Raw genomic sequence first — 25,218 nt, 5'->3', positions numbered from 1 at the left:
CTCCGAGATAGCGGAAAAAGAGTCAAGAAAGGCAGGAAGAGAGTTGGGAAGCAGTGTGGGATGGGAGGAGGCAACAGATGGGATGTTCTGACGTATGGATTCCACCTTTTCCTTAAAAAAGTCAGCAAAGTCCTGAGGTGAGATGGAGGAAGAAGAGGAGGCAGCTGAGGGTGGTCTGAGTAGAGAGTCAAAGACAGAAGAGAGTCGGCGTGGGTTAGACTTGTGTGTGTTGATTAGTGATGAAAAGTAGGTTTGTTTAGCCTAAGAGAGGGCAGAGTTGAAACAGGACAGCATAAATTTGTAGTGAATGAAGTCTGCGAGCATATGAGATTTCCTCCAGAGGCGTTCAGAGGAACGAGGGGAGCAACGCAGTGTATGTGTATATATGTGAGAGTATATGTGTGTGTGAATGTGTATATATGTGTGAGTATATGTGTGTGCATGTGTGTGTATGTGTATATACAGTATGTGTGTGCATGTGTATATATGTGTGAGTATATGTGTGTGTGTGTGTGTGTGTATATATGTGTGAGTATATTTGTGTATGTGTATATATATGTGTGAGTATGTGTGTGTATGTGTATATATGTGTGTGTATGTGTATATATGTGTGAGTATATCTGTGTGCATGTTTTGTGTGAGTGAAAGTAAGTCCTAAATAAGATCTGCTCAACTTTAAATTACGTGCTGGAGGGGGGCAATCAAGGAACAGAGGGGCAAATACACACGAGCAAGGAAAAAGTTCCGATGTGATGCACTCAAAAAACCTCCACAAATATATGTTAAAATATAACTTTTAATAATAGAAGAGTAAAAAAAAAACCGCAACAAGCGCAATCATATACACTGGCGACACACTTTATTCGAGCTCGGCTAGTCCCACGAATTCGGGTATACCCGGGTGTATTGAGGTTTGTGACTGTTTTCTGCCCGAGTGCATTGAGTTATTTTCCAGGCAGGGATTGAAGCCTTTTATTCCCTCTGGCTGCAATACTGCACAGTATATATATATATATACTGCATTACAATTCATGAATTTATGCCATCTGGTAGACACGCGAAGCATTGCAGCCTATTAAATCCTAATCATTATCATTTAACAGATCAGCCGCCCAGCAGCCAGGCATGAACCCAGGCTGGGAAGGCAAATGCAACGGGGCTTGTCAGAGGTGAGGAGCGGCGCATTCCAGGTATCTGCCAGGTACATACCGGGTATTTGCTCGAATAAAGTGTGTCGGTGCAGTAATTAAAAGCTAGTGGAGAAAAACCCTGTGGCACTAGGTTTTAATTATTTGATTGTTCTGAGGTTTTTTTTACTCTACTATTATTACAAGTTATATTTTTTCTTCTATCTGTGGAGGTTTTTGGAGTGCATCACATAGGGGAACCTTTTCCGTGCTCGTGTATATGATTTGAAATAAGGCAGCCTCCGTAATGAGCGCCACACCTTTTCAGCATCGGACTTCCGCAGAGTCTATCACAGATTAGAACATTTCTATTGCAATGTCCCACTTTGACCCAGAAATCCCACATCCCGCTCAGTGTGTTAGATTGCGAGCTCTTTGGGGGAATTCACGTTACCTTCCACTGTATGTTCTACTTTCATGTCGTATTATCTTGTTCCTGAATTGATTTGTTAGCCCCTAGTCAAAATAGTCTTGTCGTATTATAATTTGTCTATATACTCCTACCGTACAGCACTGTGACATGATTGATGCCTCATTAAATAATTAGAATACTAATTTGGGTCTTTGAAAGTAGTACCATAGTAGCAATTGGACTGGCATCATAAGACCCCCAACAGGTCAGGTTTTCAGGATATCCCTGCTTCAGCACAGGTGGCTCAATCATTGACTCAGTCAAAGACCCAAATTAGCATTGTAATAGCAGTAGGGTTACCTAACAAGCGAGTGGCACTGTGTTTTTTCTGCCACCAGACTTCGGGAAGACTTGTTCAGTATGCTGGCTCAAACTGCTGGTGTCACCACCACATTTGAATGTGGCGTTCAACGGGTTAAATTAAAATGAGGTGGCACACGGGGTTGCTCCGTCATTGATGATCCTCTTCCTGCAAGGTGGCGTCCTTTATTCAGCAGACCGCGATGTCTCCAACAAAAACGAGTGATTAGATTATGCCATAGCTACTACACCGTGGGACCCCATGGGGTGCCAGACACGCATGACGTAGTAGCCACGTCCGTGGGCACACAAAGGGTTAACCTTACCCTCCCCCCCCTCCCCCCAATGGAATGTGGCCCATTCACTTTATATGGGAGGGGTTTGCATTTGATTTGTGCTCACAGATTTGTCAATTATTTCTGATTTCCCATGCATAGAAAAGCACAACAGAACTAGAGAGGTAGGGTTACCATCAAATAAACGGCTTCCGGAAGGACACTTGAATGTCATGGCGGGTTATTAAAAAAAAAATGAAGAAACAGATTACACAAACTTGGGATACTTCCTCAGCAGCATATTGTAAAGTAATGTTATTAAACTGGTAGATTGCGAAGCCGGTTGACCGAATATTGTGAACGTATCCGGCTGTAGTATTCCAACAAACACTACTTGCATTAAAGGAGATCTATGTATCTATGTATGTATGTATTGTGGCAAACTGCTCCCTTTATGTAGCGCTGCCGCTTGCCCAGGCTCTTCCTGACACAGTCTTCTAGGGTTTGGTTTGTATAAAAGGGGGACAAAAACGTGTATACACACAATGGGGCACTCAGCCCTCAACCTTCAGCGGTTTATTCTTCCATTAGTGACACTACACATTTTTAAACACCGTCTCTTTAAGAACAAAATAAATCATAAAAGGAAATATCTACTCCTGTCAGGAGTCTAACTCACATGCATATCCCTATCTGCAATATTGGCTGGCTAAGCCAGTTACCAACTTAAAATAACACACAGAGATAACATTGAGTCCTTAACTGTGAGATGGGGACAGCGTCCCATTAGAACCTCAGATGCTGCAACATGTGGGGGGCCGTCTACCCCGAACTGGATACTGGGGAACAGCAGTTTTCCTCCCAGCCTCCAGGCTCTACGACAGAGACTGAAAAAGCAACCCTCTCTGCTCTAAATACCTGTTCTAGTAATTAGGTGAGCAGGTGAGTGAAAATCAGGACCATTGTAAAGTCGGGTATGGATTTCCTATCCTCCAGCCTTAGTGACTGTGAATCTGTGGAGCGGATCACATCCATACTAAGCCTGCACTTTCTTCTATAAATTAGACAGAAAGCTGCCCACTATCCTGGGACTATGTCACAGTATGTGTGTATGTATGTATGTATGTATGTGTGTGTGTGTATGTATGTATGTATGTGTGTATGTATGTGTGTATGTGTGTGTATGTATGTGTGTATGTATGTATGTCTTTATTTTTATAGCACCATTAATGTACATAGCGCTCCACAGCAGTAATACACGTGACAATCATGTAAATAACAAATAATACAAACAACACATAATGGGAACAATCGCTTCAGACATATAAGTAACATTTAGGGAAAGGAGTCCCTGCTCCGAAGAGCTCGCAATCTAAATGATATGAATCTTCTACTCACTAAAATGTGGCAGCCACTCTTGAACACCCATGGCCATTCATTTAATGATAGGTCATGATTTATATTAGCTATGGCATTTTAGTGAGTAGACCCCTCAGTGGGACAATACTCCACATGCAGTGATTGTGTAATATAATGTCTCATAATAAGCAACGTGATGCATTCTACAGGGAAGCTATCCTTTTTTTAAATCATGTAGCAGAGATATTGTAAATGTATGATTTTCAGACCTAGAATCCCTTGCTGCAGTGGAAGCAGTGTGTGCTGGGTGATAATGGTGAAAGGCAGGGTTGCAGACCTGTCTAAGACATGCAAATGAATATACAGGAATATTTACAGTTGCTTTATGCTTTACTGTGGAGGGTTTTTGTCACTTTTTTTACCCACCATAACCTTAATAAGTGTGTGTGTATATATATATATATATGTATGTATATATATATAATGTATGTATATATATATATATATATATATATATATATATATATACTAGCTGAGAGACCCGGCGCTGCCCGGGACCAAAACCTCCTGCTCCCTCCTCTCTCCACGTCCCTCTCCGCCTCCCCCCCTGCGCAGCTCCAGTTCGTTGGCTGTTCGGGTGGGGGAGGGGGGGGGGAGGGGCTGCGGAGGAGCAGCGTGCATTGGCTGTTCGGGTGGGGGGGTGAGGAGCTGCGGAGGAGCAGCGTGCGTTGGCTGTTTGGGTGGTGGGGGGTGAGGGGCTGCGGAGGAGCAGCGTGCGTTGGCTGTTCGGGTGGGGGGGGTGAGGGGCTGCGGAGGAGCAGCGTGCGTTGGCTGTTCGGGTGGGGGGGGGTGAGGGGCTGCGGAGGAGCAGCGTGCGTTGGCTGTTCGGGTGGGGGGGGGGTGATGGGCTGCGGAGGAGCAGCGTGCGTTGGCTGTTCGGGTGGGGGGGGGTGAGGGGCTGCGGAGGAGCAGCGTGCGTTGGCTGTTCGGGTGGGGGGGGGGTGAGGGGCTGCGGAGGAGCAGCGTGCGTTGGCTGTTCGGGTGGGGGGGGGTGAGGGGCTGCGGAGGAGCAGCGTGCGTTGGCTGTTCGGGTGGGGGGGGTGTGAGGGGCTGCGGTAGCGGGAGAGCTGTGGTGTGCGTTCGTGGTGTGCATGAGGTTGTGTGGTTTTTGCGGCCTCCGGAGGAGCAGCGTGCGTTGGCTGTTCGGGTGGGGGGGGTGTGAGGGGCTGCGGTAGCGGGAGAGCTGTGGCATGCGTTCGTGGTGTGCATGAGGTTGTGTGGTTTTTGCGGCCTCCGGAGGAGCAGCGTGCGTTGGCTGGGGGGGGGGGGGGTGAGGGGCTGCGGTAGCGGGAGAGCTGTGGCGTGCGTTCGTGGTGTGCATGAGGTTGGGGGGGGGTGGTGGTCGAGGGGGGTGTTTTTAAGAGGCATTGTCCGTCGGTATGCGCTGCGTGTTCGTGCGGTGTGTGGAGGTGATCGTGCGGTGTTGTGTGAGCGTGTGTAATGTTGGAGTGCTGAAAGCAATGTTTATATAGTTCTGATTCTGTACCTGATCTGTGGTAGCAGGCGGTGAGGGTTTTGTGGGTTGAGAGGTGGCCCCAGAGCAGTGAGGATTCGTTGCTTTGAAGCGTGGTCCCAGAGCAGTGAGGATTAGGTGCTGTGTATAGTTCCCAAATCTCCCAGAGCAGTGAGTGTTAGGTGCTTTGAAGCGTTCCCAAAGGTCACTGAGGGGTGGGACAGTGTGGCAGTGGTGTTGGCCGCAGGCCAATGAGAGGTGTGTGGGGGCGGCATGGCCTGAGGCGGAGTGACAGGCCAAAGGTGCAATGCGATTGGCCCTAGGGACACAGGCCATGCAGACAAACATACAGTGCTTTCAGAAATATATAGTAGATATATATATGTATACAACAGACGACAGAGAAGCCCAATGCTACATCCAACATGACAGAAATACACAGTAAAATACTTATATATTCTCTTGAAATAGGGTCATTAATTTAACCCTTTGGTCAAAGCGTTGTAAGCTTGCGAGCCTCGTCAAGGCAGACACCTGTTCGCAAGTCCTAACACTACCAGATAAAATACTAATATACCTCTATTAGGATTAAAATTCTCATTTACCTCTATTAGGAGGGAGAAAGACCACAGTGGGTCTATATCCAGCAGAATGAGGAACTTGCAAACTAGGGAAGTGAGGAGGGGCGGGCTTAAAACCTGGGAAGGAGGAGCCACTAACCTCCACCAGCTGGAACAGCTGAGAATGGTTTAACAAAACACAGAACCCCAGCAAGCTCTTTTTGGGAACCCCTGAGCCCCCACAAAATATATATATATATATATGTATATGTGTCAAAATGGAGTGCTATTGAGCGTGGCATATGTATACAACAGATGACAGAGAAGCCCAATGCTACATCCAACATGACAGAAATACACAGTAAAATACTTATATATTCTCTTGAAATAGGGTCATTTAGTTTAACCCTTTGGCCAAAGCGTTGTAAGCTTGCGAGCCTCGTCAAGGCAGACACCTGTTCGCAAGTCCTTGCTTAAAAGCTGTGTCTAAAGCAGCATGCATTGGCTAAGGGTTGCTCATGTAATGTGAGCTTGAGATAGAAGGTGGCACTGTATGCTCATTTGCATGTCATTTCCCAGAATCCCTTGCTGCAGTGGCAGTGCTGTGTGCTGGGTGATAATGGTGAAAGACAGGGTTGCAGACCTGTCTAAGACATGCAAATGAACATACAGGAATATTTACAGTTGCTTTATGCTTTACTGTGGAGGGTTTTTGTCACTTTTTTTTACCCACCATAACCTTAATGTGTGTGTGTGTGTGTGTGTGTGTGTGTGTGTGTGTGTGTGTGTGTGTGTGTGTATATATATATGTGTGTGTATATATATATATATATATATATATATATATGTATATATATGTATGTATATATATATATATATGTGTATATATATATATATATATATATATATATATATATATATATATATATAAAGACAACACAAAAATTAAGTAGCGCTAAAGAGGATGTGAAATAACCCTAATAAATGATAAAATATAATAACATATTTAAAATATTAAAATAAATTAAAATTACCACAATTTAACCTAATAATATCTACAAACCATAACGTGATAGTGAAAAAAAAGGAAAATCCAAATTGAATGTTCCACTCAAACAAAAAATCCAGAGAGATTTTTTTGCGTCCTGACGAAGTCGCCGCAGTGTGACGAAACGCGTAGAGCTGTGACGTCATCGCGTTTGTGTTGGTGTATTTGGAGTCCCTGGCTTCCCTGTGCTCCGGCTGGCGGTAATTTCAAGTGCTAGCAATCATTGTATGAGGGAGCAAAGGACGTGCAGGCATTGGATGCCTTTATATCTTGCTGCCAATTCATGGTGAACCTGGGCTGTTTACATCCACTCTGCAAACCTGGGACTCACCCTACCACCGCAGATGACCACAATAGAGATTTCTCTCCCACGAATGGTTCTGTTTGAAATCCTGTAAGTGCACATTCTTATGGGTTGCTGATTTTTTAAATAAATGTACCTTATTTTTTACTCAGTTACGTGCTATGGAGCTTGCGCTTTTGTTTGTTTTTTGTTCATATATATATATATATATATATATATATATTATATATATATATATATGTGTATATGTGGTTTTCCCTCAAAAGCCCCTTATTCAATATGCTTTGAAGCCTCTATATGTCATTTAAATAAAATGTGTAGGCTTCCCTGGCTTAAAGAAGTGAGTACCCAGCATACTGAATCGGGGACATATGGAGTACAGTACAGTACTTCCTTTTCTGTCTATTCGTGTCTCTGTGTTATGCACTTCGCTCTGTTCCACCTCTCTCCCTCTTCCCATCAATTTCTCTTTCTACATTTGCCAGGTTCCAACATGAATGAGCGCCTCAGAGGAATCCTGCTCTCGGCACTATTGCTAATATCAGTGATTTGTGCAATAATTGCCTTCGCCCTCAGCGTGGCCAGAATCGGTGATTTAACCCTTCCACCGCGGATGAAGGTAAATCCCAGCAGCATTGTGGCATGCAGAACTCTGTGAAGCCTCACAACACAACGCTAATAATGATGTCCGTGCTTTAAATTAGGTCATCTGACTCCACCACACGAGAAATAAATACACTTTAATTGCTTTTAGACGTGTGTTTATATTGTAGATGCAGCTGTAATATCTATATTGGATATAAGCAGCTATAGTCACACACTATTCTCCAATAATACCAACATTTTCAAACGTCACATTGTAAAGCCAGTACAGCTCAACCCCCTTATAACGCTGCGCTTGGGGTCCAAAGAATCACATCGCGCTATAAGCAGATCGCGTTAGAAATAATGTACAATTGTATGCATGGTACAATAAAGTATTTAAGATACCAATAACCGTGTTGTAAAGTATTCATAATTACGAAAATTGGGAGCCACGCTTGCATCGTGTTTTAAGCGGATTTGTCTGTAACGGATCGCGTTGTAACGGGGTTGAACTGTATAACCAGCCTCACACTGATGAGACACAAAAAGGTTGAAATAGCTGTCTGTGGGTAGGTTTACTGGCTTTGCACTTCTTTAACCCCGGCGGTGCTGAAAAGCTGTGTTATGCGGCAAGCATAAGTTTATAGGGGTCCATGTTAAAATGGACAAGAAGTAAAAGGTTTCACTGTGTGCTCATTTGCATGTAATTTCCCAGAATCCCTGGCTGCAGTGGATGCTAAGATATAAGGGGGAAAGGCAGGGTCGCAGACCTGTCTTGGACGTGTGAATGTGCTCACAAGGGGCATTTTTATTTCCAATAAAACCCCCAGTCCTGCTTCACTCCCAGCTCCTTCACGGGTGTTTGAGCTCCAGGAATTGCATGACTCAAAATGTCCAAATCCACCGCAGGTGTATAATCCAGTGACCACGTGTCTCGTGCAGAATACCAACACGTGTGAAAAGGCATTGCGTGATCATTCGAGATTTGACACACTGTTTGTGTATTCTGCAGTATGGAATGGTGATCGATGCTGGCTCCTCACACACCTCAATTTATGTGTACCAATGGCCCTCAGACAAGAAGAACAGCACAGGAATTGTCACTCAGGCTCACGTCTGTGATGTGGAAGGTAGGTAACACCCATGAGCAGTTGCATCCCATGGTATCTATGGCGAGTTCTAAAAGCCATTGTTCTCCCATTCTAAGGTAAGCATTGCACAATCTCTCATATCTAGTACATCATGCACTGTTACCTGGAGCTAATCTTCAAAGAACAATGCAGCCTTGTTCCGTAAACATGAGGTTATTAATATTTTATACAGTATTTTGTTTGGCGTAAAGGGGCAGTCCAACATCCCGGATCAAAAATAATATTGTGTAAAGAGTTTAACAAAACGACAAGATAGGTTGCGCTAATTCTAATATAATAATCACCAATGTGATAATAGAATGTAAAACCTAATATTCTATGATTGCAAAAATAAAGGCGGCTGCCTGCGATATACCTCTGACCCCTTGGTCAGAGAAATGGAATGTGAGAAAGAGATGTATATCTATGGCGCCCAACATGTACAATTAAAAATAATAATAAAAAATAATATATATAATGTATACAACCAGGACTGAAGATTTGTATCAGATCCAGGACTGTGCTCCAACAGGTGTTACTCGTGCTTGAAACAAAAACAAACAGAGTGCATAGCGTAATACTGCATGGTGTCTGATACAAATCTTCAGTCCTGGTTGTATACATTATATATATTATTTTTTATTGTACATGTTGGGCGCCACAGATATACATTTCTTTCCCACATAAAGAGTTTAACAAGCAAATGTAACCATGCTAAAAGCCAAGATTTTGCTTTTTATGTTTCTCTGAAAATTATCTACAAATTGCGTTTCTGAGGGCCTCGGTCTTAAAGCAGCAATAGCTTCAAAATCCTATATGTGTGTTTTTTTTTTTTTTAACTAAATAAATCAGAGTTTTATTAGATCATACAGTACTTACTGAAATACTCCCAATCTTTGTACCCCTTTTAATGAGTTTTAATGTATTCAGTGTAACCAGGGCTGCCCCCACTCCGGGTTTGATTCGGAGACTACGGGTTTCGGCTAGGTATCTCCCGGGTTACGGGTTGAGAGGTGAAATCTCCGGGTAACTGCAGGGCCTTCTGGGATGTTTGGTGCAGAGACATGTGCGGTGCCTCCGCTCTTACCTTCCTCCAGCAGCGGCATCATCACGGCGGCATCGCCCCCAAAAAATGATCAGATTTTGGTTTTAAAAAAGTCACCCAAGCCACTTGGTGCACAATCGCCAAGAACTGGAAACAGTCCACCGGCCCACCCCCCGCCCCCCACCCATCTTTAAATCAAATAAACAATACAATCTGGCATATAGTTTATATGGAAAAAAAATTCAGCTTATGTGCATGGCTCCACCTCTCAGTTCTCGGAGATTTGGGTCCCTTGGTTCCGACATGCAGGTATATCCCCATATATGATATATATGTTGCATCTAAATTTATGTTCACTATACAGTAGGGCCCCGCTTTTCAGCAGCCCGCTTTACGACGTTCTGCTCATACAGTGGTACCGGAAAGCGGCCCGCTTTACGGCGTTCCGCTCATACAGTGGTGTCGTCACATGCGCAGAACGGGGGAGTGCAGAGGTTGCGCATGCGCAGAACAGTGGTCGCGCATGCGCAGAACAGTAGTCACGCTTGCACAGATTGGAGGTTGCGCATGCTCAGGAGGGGAAATTGCCGGTCTGCGCATGCGCAGGTGCCGAAAATCGCCGGTTCTGCTTTCCGGCGATTTTCGCTTTGCGGCCGTACCATAGAACAGAACTCGCCGCATTACCGGGGCCCGCCTATATTACATATGTACAAATGCTGTCCCCTTCCCTCCTCTCCTAATCCCTCTCCAAATATGATATTACCAGACTATATGTATCAATGTTCCCCCCTCCCTATTTCTTTGAAAACTGATCAATAAAGACGTAAGTAATAAAAAAAAATAAAAGAAGTCTCCCGGGTGTAACTCGTTAAACATGTCACTCATTAGTACACTTTAGTCCTCCAGGTTATTTCTATGGTAAAAGCATGGAACCATGTTTATTGGGGCTCTGTGATCAGAGTGGGAGCGAGAGGTGGGAGGTGAGGGGAAGGAATGAGATAAAGCTGTCAGGAGACGAGTTACGAGATGATTCCTCCTCTGTTACAGAGGAAATCGCAGCTAAGAGTAGCTGAAGGGGGAGAGAATAGGCATAGAGAAAGGCAGAGGGGATCTCTCATCGAATAGAGTTCACTTTGTCTTTAAAGTAGGATTGGAGGATGAGAGGCAGGTATTTGAAGGTTGGAGATCAACGCAGAGAAAGGGCATTGTGCGTTACACCAGGAATTTGTATTGGTGAAAATCAGTAAGAGCTGGAGAATGTTTCCATAGATGCTCAGAGTGCAAGAGCGTTGACAGTATGTCTTGAGTGTTGAGCGTAGGTTGTGGGTTAAAGCAGTGAGAGTGCTGTAGATGATGGGAAGCATGCTGGTCTCGGCAGTTGAAAAGGATAGAGTTCTAGGTGGTGACAAGGTTATCAGAGTTGGTGCACGATAGAGAAGAGAGCTTAGAGCTCAGGGAGGATTCCAGAGCTTCATGGTCCATGGATTGATAATCTCAGGAATTGTGAGGGGGGGGGGGGAGGCAGGCAGTGTAATGGAAGGTAGATTGGACATAACAAGGGAGATAAGATGATTGTCTAAGAGTGGAAAAGAAGAGGTAGAGAAGTGAGATAGAGAATAGTTTTTAGTGAAGACAAGGTCCTAGTAGTGGTAATTATTATGGGTGATGGAAGCAGTCCATTGGTGAAAGCCATAGGAGGAAGGAAGAGAGCGAAAACAGGAAGGAAGGCGATTGGGTTGGGGGAAATATCTCCAGCTGCAAGTAGCAGCAGTAGAAAGAGAAAAAGTTGATGAGATTGGGACTTGTAGAATTGTATCTCGCCGTGAGGAGTAGAAGGAGGTGGAAATAGAAAAGGAGACAGGTTTATGGGAACAGTGCCTCGGGCCTACAAACCTTTTAGGGCCTACAATGTTTCACTTTAAGAAATACCTAAACAAAAACGAATCACAAAATAAGGGAAAACAGCACATTTTAATTTAAAATGCCTTCGAAGTAGCGATACCTTTAAATATCGCGAAAAAAAGAATCGATGCCAAATATCGCTAGTATCGAAAGAAACAAGCAAACGATGAAATTAGCCTAAAAATGAGTAAAAATATCGGACACACGGCCTCGAGAAATAAAAGTGCCGAGGGCCTACGCAGGTCTTAAAGCGGCCCTGGGTGAAGGTGCAATGTTAAGAGAGTAAGGGCTGGGACCCGCTGCCCACGGCGCGCGGCCGCGGGCCACCAGCACCTTACCCGAATGGTCCTTGTCCCCGCTGACTCCTTCCGGCAGGGCTGACTGCTAATGTGACGCGTCAGCTGGCCGATGCTGCAAGATCCTAGAGATTTGCAGCTCTGATGCTTCACGTGGTGCGGCAGTGAGCCAATGAGGGAAGGAGGGGAGGTAAGGAGCTAGATGGGAGGCGCCTTGGGCGGGGAGCAGGGAAGGAGCTTCGGGGAAAAGTGTGTTTGTGTATATGTATGTATGTATGTGTGTATGTGTTGTGTGTGGTGGTGGGGGGGTGGTGGTGGTGGTGGTGGGGGGTTGGACGTCACCACGGCACCACGATCAGATTCCGCCCCCCCCCTCCCACTACCACCCCCCTCCCACTCCTGCCCCCCTCACACTCCCGCTCCCCTCCCACTCCCGCCCTGCTCCGGCTCCCTCAGACCGCATATCTCGGTCTGTGCCTGTCAGCGTGCTGCCTGTCTGCAGTGCGGGCGCGCTGACTGAGGGAGCGGGGCCTTAGCCTTACTTCTATAGCAGATAGACAGAAGATGAGAGCTTGATAAGCAGAGAAAGAGTAACGGTAGAAATTGTGAGAGAATAGGCAGAAAGTTGTGTGTTAAAGTGAGGCTGTAGAGAAGTATGTGGGAGCAAAGTGATACTATTGCAGGATAGGAAGGCAGACTAGGCAACCGTTTTACTGCTTTTGCTGTTGAGATAAACCACAGCATGCATGGTTTTCTCTTTATTTAAATGCAAGGACTGCGCCGGTGTGCTCTTATAGTCCCACGTCTGTTCCGCTCTTGTTGATGACGAAAATTGACTTCAAGAATACTGGAGCCCACCGTCTTAAAGGATACACCCCAAAAAATAAATGAACATGACAGATTGCTGCGTTAATAAGCTGGCATCACATGAACTGTGCACCCCACTGGGGAGCCGCATGCAACGTAAAGGAGCCCGTCTGTTTGGCAGTTTTCAGATTTTCGGTGGTAGTTCTATAGCCACTAAAGTGGAAGTTCGGGCCGTTTTCGACCAAAAACCCCCATCGCAGTCAATGGGAATTTTTGGCTGAAACCGGCTCAAACAGCCACTCTAGCGGATATAGAAAAGTTCATTAGTCTCAAAATAATTACAATGTGAGGACTCAATAAAAATACCACTTGTGAGCACATTCACATGTTTGCAACCCTGCCTTTCCCCATTATCTCTTACTATACAATGCTGCCACTGCAGCCAGGGATTCTGGGTAATGACATGCAAATGAGTTAATTTGCATGTCAGGGCTCATGCGTGTTCAGTGCTTGTTTTTACATGTGATCATGATAAGTTGTATCTTTCACCCGCTTCTCCCTGAGAAGTCTAACCACAGATAATCAGTGTGCCGCTAAGCAGCCTAATTACCTTGTTAGTCCCATCATGAGAGCTAATTAAAACACTGATTTTTAAAGTGGCTTCATCCTACAACCCATACATGCAGCGTCATATCAACAGCTCTCTTTCCTGCTGGATATAGTATTTCTAGGCTGATACCTCTTATGAAATGCCCCTTTAACCTTGCAGGTGGTGGCATCTCCAGCTATACCGATGAACCTTATAAAGCAGGCAAATCCCTGGAACGTTGCTTGGATGAAGCAATGAACATTATACCCAAGGACAGTCAGGAGGAGACTCCAGTATATCTGGGAGCCACAGCTGGAATGAGATTGCTGAGGTACAGTAAGAGCAAAAGGCTGCTTATTACTAATGTGTGGATAGCGCCCCTTTCTACACTGCCCTACTCTACATCGCGGCTTTGAATGGAAGTGGGTCATTTTAACCTGCATTTCTCAGCATCAGTGCGCCCAGGTTCTGCAACACCATGTTTCGTTACCTTAAGGCATTTGGGTCTGAGAATCTAGAGCAGCTTGAAGTTGCAAGGTCCTGTGGGTAACATTAATAGCAAACACAACATTAATAGGCTACACTATCTCTACTGGACACCCAGTCATAAGTGAGTGTGAGTGTGAGTGTGAGTGTGTGGTGTATATACAGTGTGTGTGTGTGTGTATATATATATATATATATATATATATATATATATATATATATATATATATATATATATATATATATATATATATAATAGAAGAAAAAAGCACCCAATCCTAGTGCATTACTGTATAAAAGGGTATTTAATTCCCGAAAAGACTCATAAAATGAACTCACAAACATAAGAAGTAAAAAAGCATGTTATGAGATAATACTCATGCTCCAAAGGATCAGGAAACGCCTCAGCTCTGCTACACTGCTCCGTGACTCCACTACATCCGATTTGGCCCTCGTGAATCACCGCCCGCAGGAACTCACGACATCAGGCTCTCCACAGATTTCCTTTCCAAGGGGTGGGAGCAGGGGAGGAACAGGGCTACACCAGGGTACTTGCATCTAGACATTCATTCAGTCCACCGGGGGCAAGAGTGCCCAGCTGGTGGATCCAGGTGTTATCTGGATGTGGTTCGTCCTATCTGGGAGCTGCCGGAGATCCCCTCATACCAGTACTATTCCGCCAATTTAAGGACTTCCATTTAAGGACTGGTTTTTATACAATTTTTTCTTTCTGCATGTATTTTATGTTTTTGATGTGTTGTCTTAAATTGTAGTTCACTATTAGGAGCACACAATATATGTTATATTTTTAATTCATATCCTTAGTGTACACACTCATAATTTTAATTTATATATATAATTTTTAGAAAATTCTCATTTATTTTCACAATATTTCAACACGTCAATTTGGTGCTACTTTCTATCCCCCCTCTTTTTTGTTTCATATATATATATATGTAACAGAGCAGATGGCACACAAATACAGATGAAGACAGGTGCTTAGTCCCATATGAATGAATATAATCAAAGGCTCCTTACCAGGCAGACCAGAGAATCCAGGGAATCCAAAGCAGGCACAGCAAGGAAGAGACAGCACACTTAAGTGTGCTGTCTCTTCCTTGCTGTGCCTGCTTTGGATTCCCTGGATTCTCTGGTCTGCCTGGTAAGGAGCCTTTGATTATATATATATATATATATATATATATATATATATATATATATATATATATATATATATATATATATATATATATATATATATATATATATATATATATATACAGTGTTCGACAAACCTATACATTTGCTCGCCCCGGGCGAGTGGATTTAACATCGTGGCGAGCTCCTATTGGCCCAAGCAGCACACGTTTGGTACTAGGTGGCGAGTAGATTTTTTTGTGTGGCGAGTAGATTTTTTGGTGATTTGTCGACCACTGTGTGTATATGTATATATATATATATATATATATATATATATATATATATATATATATATATATATATATATATATATATATATATATATATATATATATATATATATATATTGTGACAAACGCCACTCTTTTGTAGCGCTGACGTCTGTCTGGGTTCTTCCCGACACAGTCTTCTAGGGTTAATTATACAACAAACAGGATCATGCAAAGTATTATATTGCTTAACTCAGGCTTCTGCCTGCTTTATTTTCATCCCAGTAAGGGACTGCAGCTTTAACATGTGTAGGTTAGAGGCACTCAGATATTTCCATTCAGTGGTTTACTCATATCAGTGTTATAGCATTTCACACAGTGTCACATTTAAGAAATAAAAACCAAAATCATATAAAGAAATCCTATCCCTTTCAGGGATCTAACTACACATCAGAATCAGCCTCTAACTGCTGCTGGGCCAACTAACCTGGTTCCCCAGCTTAAAACAATGCCCTCTCATTTAGGGTCACTAGATACAGCATAGTCTGTTAGAAACATCAATAAACATTTGTTTGTCTTATCTGTTCGTGGTGGGAACTCGGTCCCAAGTGTCCAGGCAAATCCTCTGGTACTGTGATACTTGGAGGGGCCGTCCACCCCGAAACTGGATGCTGGGGAGCAGCGATACCCCCAGCCTCCAGGCTCTAAGGAGAGAGACTGAAATGCAAACCTCTCTGCTCTAAATACCTGTGCAAGTGATTAGATGAGCAGGTGAGGGAGAACTAGACCCATTGTAATCTGTGGTCTGGATTTTCCATCCAGCAGCCTGAGTTAATGTGAAGCTGTGGAATGGATCATTTTTAACTATTCCTGCATTTTCTGACCTAAAACGGGGCAGAAAGCTGCCTAACATCTTTGGACTATGTCACAATATATATATATATATATAAAGCAGAAAATAGCCGTGTTAGTCCAGTTGCGATAGTGCAGAATAAATGAGTTTTTCAGTATTAGGTGATACCTTTTTTATTGGACTAACAATTTATGTCATAGGACAAGCTTTCGAGAGTTCTCTCTTCTTCAGGTCAAGCAATACTGATATACAATGGATTCTGTGGCTAAAACAGTGTAGAGAAACAAAACAAACAAAAAAAACCCAGATATGTACTGTAGATAAGGTAGGGTGTTTGATGCCAGGGGACGGTGACAAGGGAAGGTGGGGAGGGGGAGGGATGATGGGGGGAGAGAGAAAGTGTTGATAAGAATGGAGGCAAGCAGGATAATTACAAAAATTTTGATATATATATAGTGATGCCCACACCACGTTGCAGTCTCTTTAAGTCCCAATTTAAGGCAGGAAACACTGTATTTCTTATATGGGTTTATTTGCAGGGATTAAATCATATGATACAAAAAGTAAGATCAGCGCACAGCACCAGAGACAGGTCTTGGTAATGAAAAAAATGTTTTATTGTAGCTGCATTAAAAAGCGGAGGGTGTTACCACTCCTACGCGTTTCGTGCGGATGCACTTTATCAAGGAGGGAAACGTTATCTTCGTTATTAGTCTTGGCTTTTGTGGACACTTAGACTATTATTCATGGATACCACGAATTGTTTTCATTTCTGACTTTTATATGATATGAGACCTAGTACTTGAGCACCATCCACCCTTTGTATACAATAAATCATACTAGCTGAGAGACCCGGCGTTACCCGTGAGTTAAACTTCCCGCTAGGAAAAGGGGGAGAGGGGGGGAAAAGAGGCGGGAGAGGCGGGAAAAGGGGAGTGGGGGGAGGAAAGGGTGGGGAGGGGAGAGGGGGGTCAGTGGACAGGAAGGGGGGGACAGTGGACAGGAAGGGGGGGGACAGTGGACAGGAGGGGGGGGACAGTGGACACGAGGGGGGGGACAGTGGACAGGAGGGGGGGGGGACAGTGGACAGGAGGGGGGGCAGTGGACAGGAGGGGGGGCAGTGGACAGTGGACAGGAGGGGGGGGCAGTGGACAGGAGGGGGGGACTGTATGTTTCACCGCTCCCCCCTCTCTCTACGCTCCTGCCCCCCCCCCCATGCGTAGCTCCGGTCCCCACCCTACAGTGTCTGACACACACACAGTGAGACACACACACAGTGTCTCACACACACACACACACACACACAGTGTCACACATGCACACACAGTGTCACACACACACACACACACACACACACACACACACACACACACACACACACACACACACACACACACACACACACAGTGTCCCAAGCACACACAGTGTCACACACAAACACACACACAGTGTCCCACACACACACACACAGTGTCCCACACACACAGTGTCACACACACACAGTGACACACACACACAGTGACACACACACACGTCACCTCTCCTTCCGGGCGCCGCCATCTTAGTTACTCCGCGAGGGAGGAAGGGGGTCCTTCCGGGCCATCTTAGGCGCCGCCATCTTAGGCGCCGCGTGGCAGCTGCAGGCGCCTATCCCCCCGCCGGGGAGCGGGGGAGGTGAGTGGAGCGCCAGGGAGGGAGGGAGGTGAGTGGAGCGCCGGGGAGGGAGGGAGGTGAGTGGAGCGCCGGGGAGGGAGGTGACTGGAGCGCCGGGGAGGGAGGGAGGTAGTGGAGCACTGGGGAGGGAGGGAGGTGAGTGGAGCGCCGGGGAGGGAGGGAGGTGAGTGGAGCACCGGGGAGGGGGGAGGTGAGTGGAGCGCTGGTGGAGGGGGGGTGGTGAGTGGAGCACCGGTGGAGGGGGGGAGGTGAGTGGAGCGCCGGGGAGAGGGGGAGGTGAGTTGAGCGCCGGTGGAGGGGGGGAGGTGAGTGGAGCGCCGGTGGAGGGGGGGAGGTGAGTGGAGCGCCGGGGAGGGGGGGAGGTGAGTGGAGCACCGGGGAGGGGGGGAGGTGAGTGGAGCGCCGGGGAGGTGAGTGGAGCGCCGGGGAGAGGGAGGTGAGTGGAGCGCCGGTGGAGGGGGGAGGTGAGTGGAGCGCTGGTGGAGGGGGGAGGTGAGTGGAGCGCCGGTGGTGGGGGGAGGTGAGTGGAGTGCCGGTGGAGGGGGGGAGGTGAGTGGAGCACCAGGGAGGGGGGGAGGTGAGTGGAGCGCCGGGGAGGGTGGGGGTGAGTGGAGCGCCCGGGGAGGGGGGGGAGGTGAGTGGAGCGCCGGGGAGGGGGGAGGTGAGTGGAGCGCCGGTGGAGGGGGGGAGGTGAGTGGAGCGCCTGGGAGGGGGGGAGGTGAGTGGAGCGCTGGGGAGGGGGGAGGTGAGTGGAGCACCGGGGAGGGGGGGAGGTGAGTGGAGGGAGGTGAGTGGAGCGCCGGGGAGGGAGGTGAGTGTGATGTAGGGAGGGGGCGGGAGAGGACAGAGAGAGGTGTGTGTGTGTGTGTGTGTGTGTGTGGGGGGGACACAACAGCAGCGCGGTGATCGAGCCTGCCTTCCAACGGTATTGAGCGGATGCAAACGGAAGTGCGGTGAGCGCGCCTGTCCCTGGAGGTGATTCCAACATTACCACAGTGTGGAGCGGACAAGCAGCTGCGGTGCGGTGAGCGGTGGCCACATCCTGACACTCCTGAGTCACTTGTTATAGTGCTAAATGCTTGTTTTTGATTTTGTTATTGTAAGTGCGCATTTTTTAAAACTACATTATAAAGTAATCCTTTTTAGGTTGATCTGCACCATGGAGATTTCTTTTTCCGCTTACATGTTCCCATCCACCTGATGAATGTGAGAGGTATCCTGACTACACCTGTACAACACTACAGATTCCACAGATCCTGTCACTGCCTAAACTTACTGCTATCCTGTGAGTAGGCTGCACACGAGAGGGGGGGAGGTGAGTGGAGCGCCTGGGAGGGGGGGAGGTGAGTGGAGCGCTGGGGAGGGGGGAGGTGAGTGGAGCACCGGGGAGGGGGGGAGGTGAGTGGAGGGAGGTGAGTGGAGTGTGAGAAATCAGTCCAATGCATATATGCCACACAGAGTGTGGAGATACAGTTCTAGGACTTATAAAATCTTTATCCAACGCGTTTCCCAGGAAGCTTATGCTTACGCGTTTCTTAAGAAGCTTATGCTTCGAAACGCGTTGGATAAAGATTTTATAAGTCCTAGAACTGTATCTCCACACTCTGTGTGGCATATCTGCATTGGACTGATTTCTCACACAAAAAACTGCATTCGGCAAACTGCAGTAAAGCTACGATCACGCTTTACGTCCCAACCTCCCTTTGTGGCCGGTCGCAAAACCCCGCGGGACACGTGACCTACCATCAAAGTGTTCCGAGACGCAGTGGCAGTCAGAAATAGACCCAAGGAGTGAGCGGCAGTGACGGCAGCGATTGGGGAAGGAGATTGATCAGGATACAGCACCGCAGTGGAGGTTCCATACCACGACTGAGACAGCTTGTCCTGGATGCTGTGAGAGAGAATTCCTGAGGCCTGGAGGCGGCAGTGCGGCGTTTGGTAAACTCATGTATTGCACATGAAATGCTTTATACCCACTAATCTGATGTACGCAGATATTATACCCTAAAATTATATTCACCCATTTTTACAAACTTCACTATGTGCGTTTGCACTTTGAAGAAAGCCAATGAGACGGTCCTAAGGGATATAGAGACTGTGAAAATGGAGAATATAAACCTGAAAGAAGAGGTTTTAAACCTGACTGGTCAGGTCAGTGATGGGACTGAGAAGCTTCACCAAGCGCAGAAAGTGAAGACGCAATTGGCGCAAGAAAAATTAGAAATACAGGCTGCTCTGCAGAATTCAGAGAAAATGCTGGAAAAAGAATGCCTCGCCCTGGAGCAGCTGAAGATCACGTTGAGCGCCACAAGAGCATCGCAGGAGGCGGAGCTTAGAAGCCAGGTGACTCTGTGAGAGGGAACATGAGAAGGTCCAAAGACCGAAGCAAGAGCTGGAGAAGCAGAGAGGCAGTGCCATCCCAATGAGTCGGTATACCAAGAAGAAAGAGGCCTGGGAAACAGAAGCAGCAGCGATCCTAGCAACAAGAACTGCAGAGCTCAAAAAGATGAAGGAGGCGTTGATGCAAACCCAGAGTAAGCACCGGGAAGAGGTGAAGGCCCTGAGGGGGACTGGCAGCATCAGATTGAAGAGTTCCAGATGCAGATGGCTGAGCGTGAGATGCAGCGCGCCAAGACGGAGGAGGTGTCCATCCGTCAGGTGGCCTGCCTGATGTTGCACCATGAAACCGAGATGGCTGATATCCACAAGCGGCTGGACTACACAACCAATGAGGGGGCCCGGCTACAGCTGGAGCTAGACAAGGTCCGTGAGGAGCACCAGCAGCTGCAGGTCCAGAATAAAGAAAGAGAGACAGATTTAAGCCTTTCTCTGAGTCTGCTAGGAAACGTAGAATCGCGACTCAATTCTAACGAAGATGAACTAGCAGCCGCACTGAGTGAAAGAAGAAAGGCAGAAGGACTGCTTCAAGACCTGAGGAAGGACCTGGAGTCTGAGTGTGCTGGCAGCAAGATGAGAAACAAAAGTGTGACCTAGTCAAGGAGCTTGAGGCTCTGAAGACTGAGCGGGACGCTACGTTGGACTCTACTTCTGCCCAGCAGGAGGTTTCTCAGATGAAGCTGGAGGAAAAGCTTACAACCCCAAGACAGACGTTTGGGTCACTGAAGCAGTCCAAGGAAAAGGTGGCGCTAGAGATAAAACAAGGGAGGCACTCCAGGAAGCATGACCGTGATACCGTTGCAGAACTACAGTCTACTTTCCACAAGGCACGGAATGCGAAGGCCAAATTGCGATGCACTAGCACAGTAAGAATCCAATCAAACTACAGTGCACAGGGGACACAAAGTGGATTCCTTGCCATGAGGGCAGCCACTGTGAAGAGACAGCCGCGAATGAGACGGAAGTGTGCCCGTGATCATAAGGGGAGAAAGACCGCACAGATGGTCCAGCAAATCTCCCAACAGAGTAAGTTAAAAAGTCAAGACAGAAAGGCCCAAGCCTATGAGTCTGCTGACCGTAAAAGAGAGGTGCCATGGGGTGTACTTCGGGTTAATAGGAATCCCGACCAAGTTGAAGTACTGAAGATAAATGGTGTGGAACCCAACACTGAAGGTACACTGAGGAAGAAAGGTCCAAAAGAGAAGGCCAAACAGTCACTGGCGAGTGTATGCAATGAGCTGACCGAGGTCAATGCTCTTCTACAGGATAAGGGAGACTCTGAGCACAAGAGGACAAGGACAACAATGCATCTTCAGGATTTGCAGATCAAGGTCCCAGCGTGGCGTAGTGTCCTGGCAGAGAGAGCCAATAGACAGCAGGATGCTCAGGAACCTTGTCAAGAAGAGACACAACAAAAGCGGAGCATCAACCTTAAACTGAAACTGGCACAAGACAAGGAGATAGGGAGGTACCAGTCTTCAGACCCAGGTGGCCTGGTAATTACCCCAAAAAGAAAATGCCTAAATTGGAAGGCAAGAAAAAAAAAGGGGGGAGGAAAGGGCCGACGTCGGACATTTTCGCCAAAGATGCTGGTGCACGGGAATGGTGCACGGGCCACTCCACAGGACAATGTTTCGCTGGGGAGAGGGATATGTGACAGAGTCACTGACTCAGTAAGCTGGAATGGAGGATGTGTTTACTTTCCAGCACTAAACCAGTTAACCTACAGTTGGAGATCAGCATACACCTGCAGCCTAATTAAGCAGGAGGCCTGAGAGACTGCAGGTTTAAAAAGCAGGAAGTTGGTTACCGAAGGTGAGCTTGTTTTTCCACGTGAGAGTGGAGAGACTTCTCCCGGCTAGGAAGCCGTAACTGCTGCTGCTCTTGTCCCCCAGTCCTGCGAGGAGCTTTGCTGCTGGACCAGCTGGGACCCCAACCCAGGGTAAAGATAAAGATACAGATTGCTGCGAGGCTGGACACAGCTTGATCCCCGGAACCGTGTTCCTGTTTGCTGTTGGAGCTGCATTACAGATAAGACTTTATTATTATGCTTATTGGTTATCCTTTGTGTAGCATATGTTTTGGGCATGACCAGATTAGCTGACTGGCCTGTTAGTTAGGGCTCAAGAAGTGAGTTAGTTTCCCTAATGGGAACAGGCTTTAATTTCTAGAAAGTAGTTTTTTAAAGGGACAGTGCACCCGTACTTTATTTTGGTTGTGGCTAATAAACCACTATAGTTGAACGTTTCCCATTGTGTCTAACGTCTTACTGACCCCGCCGCGAGGCCGTCCTGCCACAGAACATATATTGATCATCTGGGACCAGTGAAGACAGTCCCTTCCAGAGGGTTTGAGCAGGGGTTACAACTTTATATACACGATTTTTGCACTATTATTTATTAATTCACGCACTTGATTATTATAAGTATTTATTTTTTCACTTATAGATTGGTGATCACTAGTATCGTTTCAGCGCCTGTTTCACATCATCACTTTGTCACATATATTAAGATGATAACAGGCCCACCGTTCCTTTAAGTCAAACAAATCATAATACAGTATAAAATACCTATTCCCGTTAGGGAAAATAACTCAACTTGGCTTCAGCCCTTTCTAACCACAGCTGGCCAACTATAATGGTCCCAGATTAAAACAACCTGGCATATGCAACAATGTATACAGTCTCTGCACACAATAATAAAGGGTTTTCCTTATCTGTTAGTCCATTGGAGCAGACGTTCCCGCTTCAGCACGGTCTCTCCTCCTTTCCTTCCATATGGAACTCGGCCCCACGTGAGCTCCGAGAAACTCTCCTCTGTAGATCCATTGTCAAGGGCTGTGACAGCCTTCCTTCTTTAGCTGGGGAGCCCTTCTCTGTCCCCCTCTCTGGGAAAGCAATCTCTCACTCTGTATCTCTCAGCATGTGTCTCTTACACATGGCAGCTCTCTGTTGTCACTTCCTGACTATTAAAAACTCCATGAACAATCAGCTCATTATCATCTTCAGCCTTCTCAGTTAGGCATCAGCTTAACTAGCTACTTCTAAGGAGGATTAACTCTCTGAGAGCTGAAAAGGTCCCTTACTGCACTGTTCCATATATATATATATATATATATATATATATATATATATACACAGTATTTCCTCGATTCTAAGACGCCATCGATTGTAAGACGCACCATCGATTTGGCCCTTATAATCGAGGAAATTACTTTTTCATTTACCATGTTTCAGGAGAGAACACATATCAGTGGAGGATGAAGCGGGAGGCGGCAGGAGATGTCCAACATCTGCAGATGGTTGAAGAGGGACAGTGGGCGGGCAGGAGAACAGGTCCCAAGTTTGCAGGTGAAAGAAGATAAGAAGACAGCGGGCGGTGGGTGGGCGGTGGCAGGAGATCATAATAGCAAGACAGCTGAGCAGGAGCAGAGCGGCATATGGGAACAGCTGGGGAGGAGCACACGGTAACACCGGAAGTTTACCAGTGTCTGACTCCCGGTTACAGTGCGCTCCTCCCCAGCTGTTCCCCTATGCTGCTCTTCTCCTGCTCAGTTCTCCTGCTATTGTGATCTCCTGCCGCTGCCACCCACCGCCCGCTGTCTTCTTATCTTCATTCACCTGCAGACTTGGGACCTGTCCTGCCGCCGCCACCACACTCCCGCCCGCTGTCCATCTTCAACCATCTGCAGATGTGGGACCTCTCCTGCCACCTCCCGCTTCGTCCTCCGCTGACATCGGACCTCTCTTGAAACATGGCAAGTGAAAAGAGGGGGTTAGTACTGTGGACACTTTTTATTTTTTTTAATACATCGATTCTAAGACTCACTCCGATTTTAGACATGTGAAAATCGGAAAAAGGTGCGTCTTAGAATCGAGGAAATATATATATATATATATATATATATATATATATATATATATATATATATATCCTATGACAAACAAATTGGAGTAGCGCCTTAGGTAACTTGATGAGAATAATCAGCTGTGTAAAACAGATAGAGATAATAAGGCTATTTGACCAAAGAATCCCCAAAGGGGCGAATTTGTGATAAAACAACTGGAAACTAAAATAATAAAACATGAAACATAAAAAATAGGAAAAAATATAAAAAGTAAAAAATAAAAACCAGATGTCGACTGAAAATCCAAGAAATGTACTAAGAACACTGGAGTTTTGCTGCCCGAATATAAGGATCACCAAATCCCAAGGATATCTGCAGAAAACAAGAAGAAAAAACAGGCGCACTCCTAGTGTATTAAAGTATAAAACGGTATTTATGAGGTTATAAAATATAAAAAACGCACTCACAAACAGAGTAAAAATAATAGCATTTATGAGATATACTCAATCGCCTTGAAGATGTGAAGGGAATGTATCAGCCTGTCCCGTTGGTGCCACCTCTGGTGTATCCGTTGGTTCAGCAAGATGTATTGGAGCCACCGCAGCCAGATGGTGTAGAAATCAACATTGCGGTCAGAGACTCCATCCAAATACACCTCCTACAGCTCTCACTGCTCACCAGCAGGCAACCGCAGAAACGGAAACGACAGCAGTCCCAAGCAAAGTAACAACAGGTCCCAGAGAGGCGAGTTTGTGGCTGACACTGCTGCACGAACGGAGAGAGTACTGTGAAGCTGTTGTTACTTTGCTTGGGACTGCTGTCGTTTCCGTTTTTGCGGTTGCCTGCTGGTGAGCAGTGAGAGCTGTAGGAGGTGTGTCTGGATGGAGTCTCTGACCGCAATGTTGATTTTCTACACCATCTGGCTGCGGTGGCTCCAGTGCACCTTGCTGAACCAACGGATACACCAGAGGTGGCACCAACGGGACAGGCTGATACATTCCCTTCACATCTTCAAGGCGATTGAGTATATCTCATAAATGCTATTATTTTTACTCTGTTTGTGAGTGCGCTTTTTATATTTTATAACCTCATAAATACGTTTTATACTTTAATACACTAGGAGTGCGCCTGTTTTTCCTTCTTGTTTTCTGTATATATATATATATATATATATATATATATATATATATATATATATATATATATATATATATATATATATATATATATATATATATATA

The 25,218-nt window shown here is 46.1% G+C and overlaps 1 protein-coding gene across 3 annotated transcripts in view; it reads left to right on the top strand.

Annotated features, from left to right (window-relative positions):
- The window catches only part of LOC142472239 (ectonucleoside triphosphate diphosphohydrolase 8-like), a 72,105-nt gene that overhangs the window by 15,731 nt on the left and 31,156 nt on the right, over nt 1-25,218 (top strand). For all 3 annotated transcript variants that reach the window (XM_075579158.1, XM_075579157.1, XM_075579159.1), the window contains exons 3-5: nt 7,444-7,577; nt 8,556-8,673; nt 13,493-13,643. In XM_075579158.1, the coding sequence (XP_075435273.1) occupies nt 7,452-7,577; nt 8,556-8,673; nt 13,493-13,643 (395 nt within the window). In that variant the 5' untranslated portion in view covers nt 7,444-7,451. The remainder of the gene's footprint in view (nt 1-7,443; nt 7,578-8,555; nt 8,674-13,492; nt 13,644-25,218) is intronic.

Source organism: Ascaphus truei, chromosome 21 (assembly GCF_040206685.1).
Source record: "Ascaphus truei isolate aAscTru1 chromosome 21, aAscTru1.hap1, whole genome shotgun sequence".
NCBI classification, from domain to species: Eukaryota; Metazoa; Chordata; class Amphibia; order Anura; family Ascaphidae; genus Ascaphus; species Ascaphus truei.
This window is presented reverse-complemented; position numbering and strand designations above follow the sequence as displayed.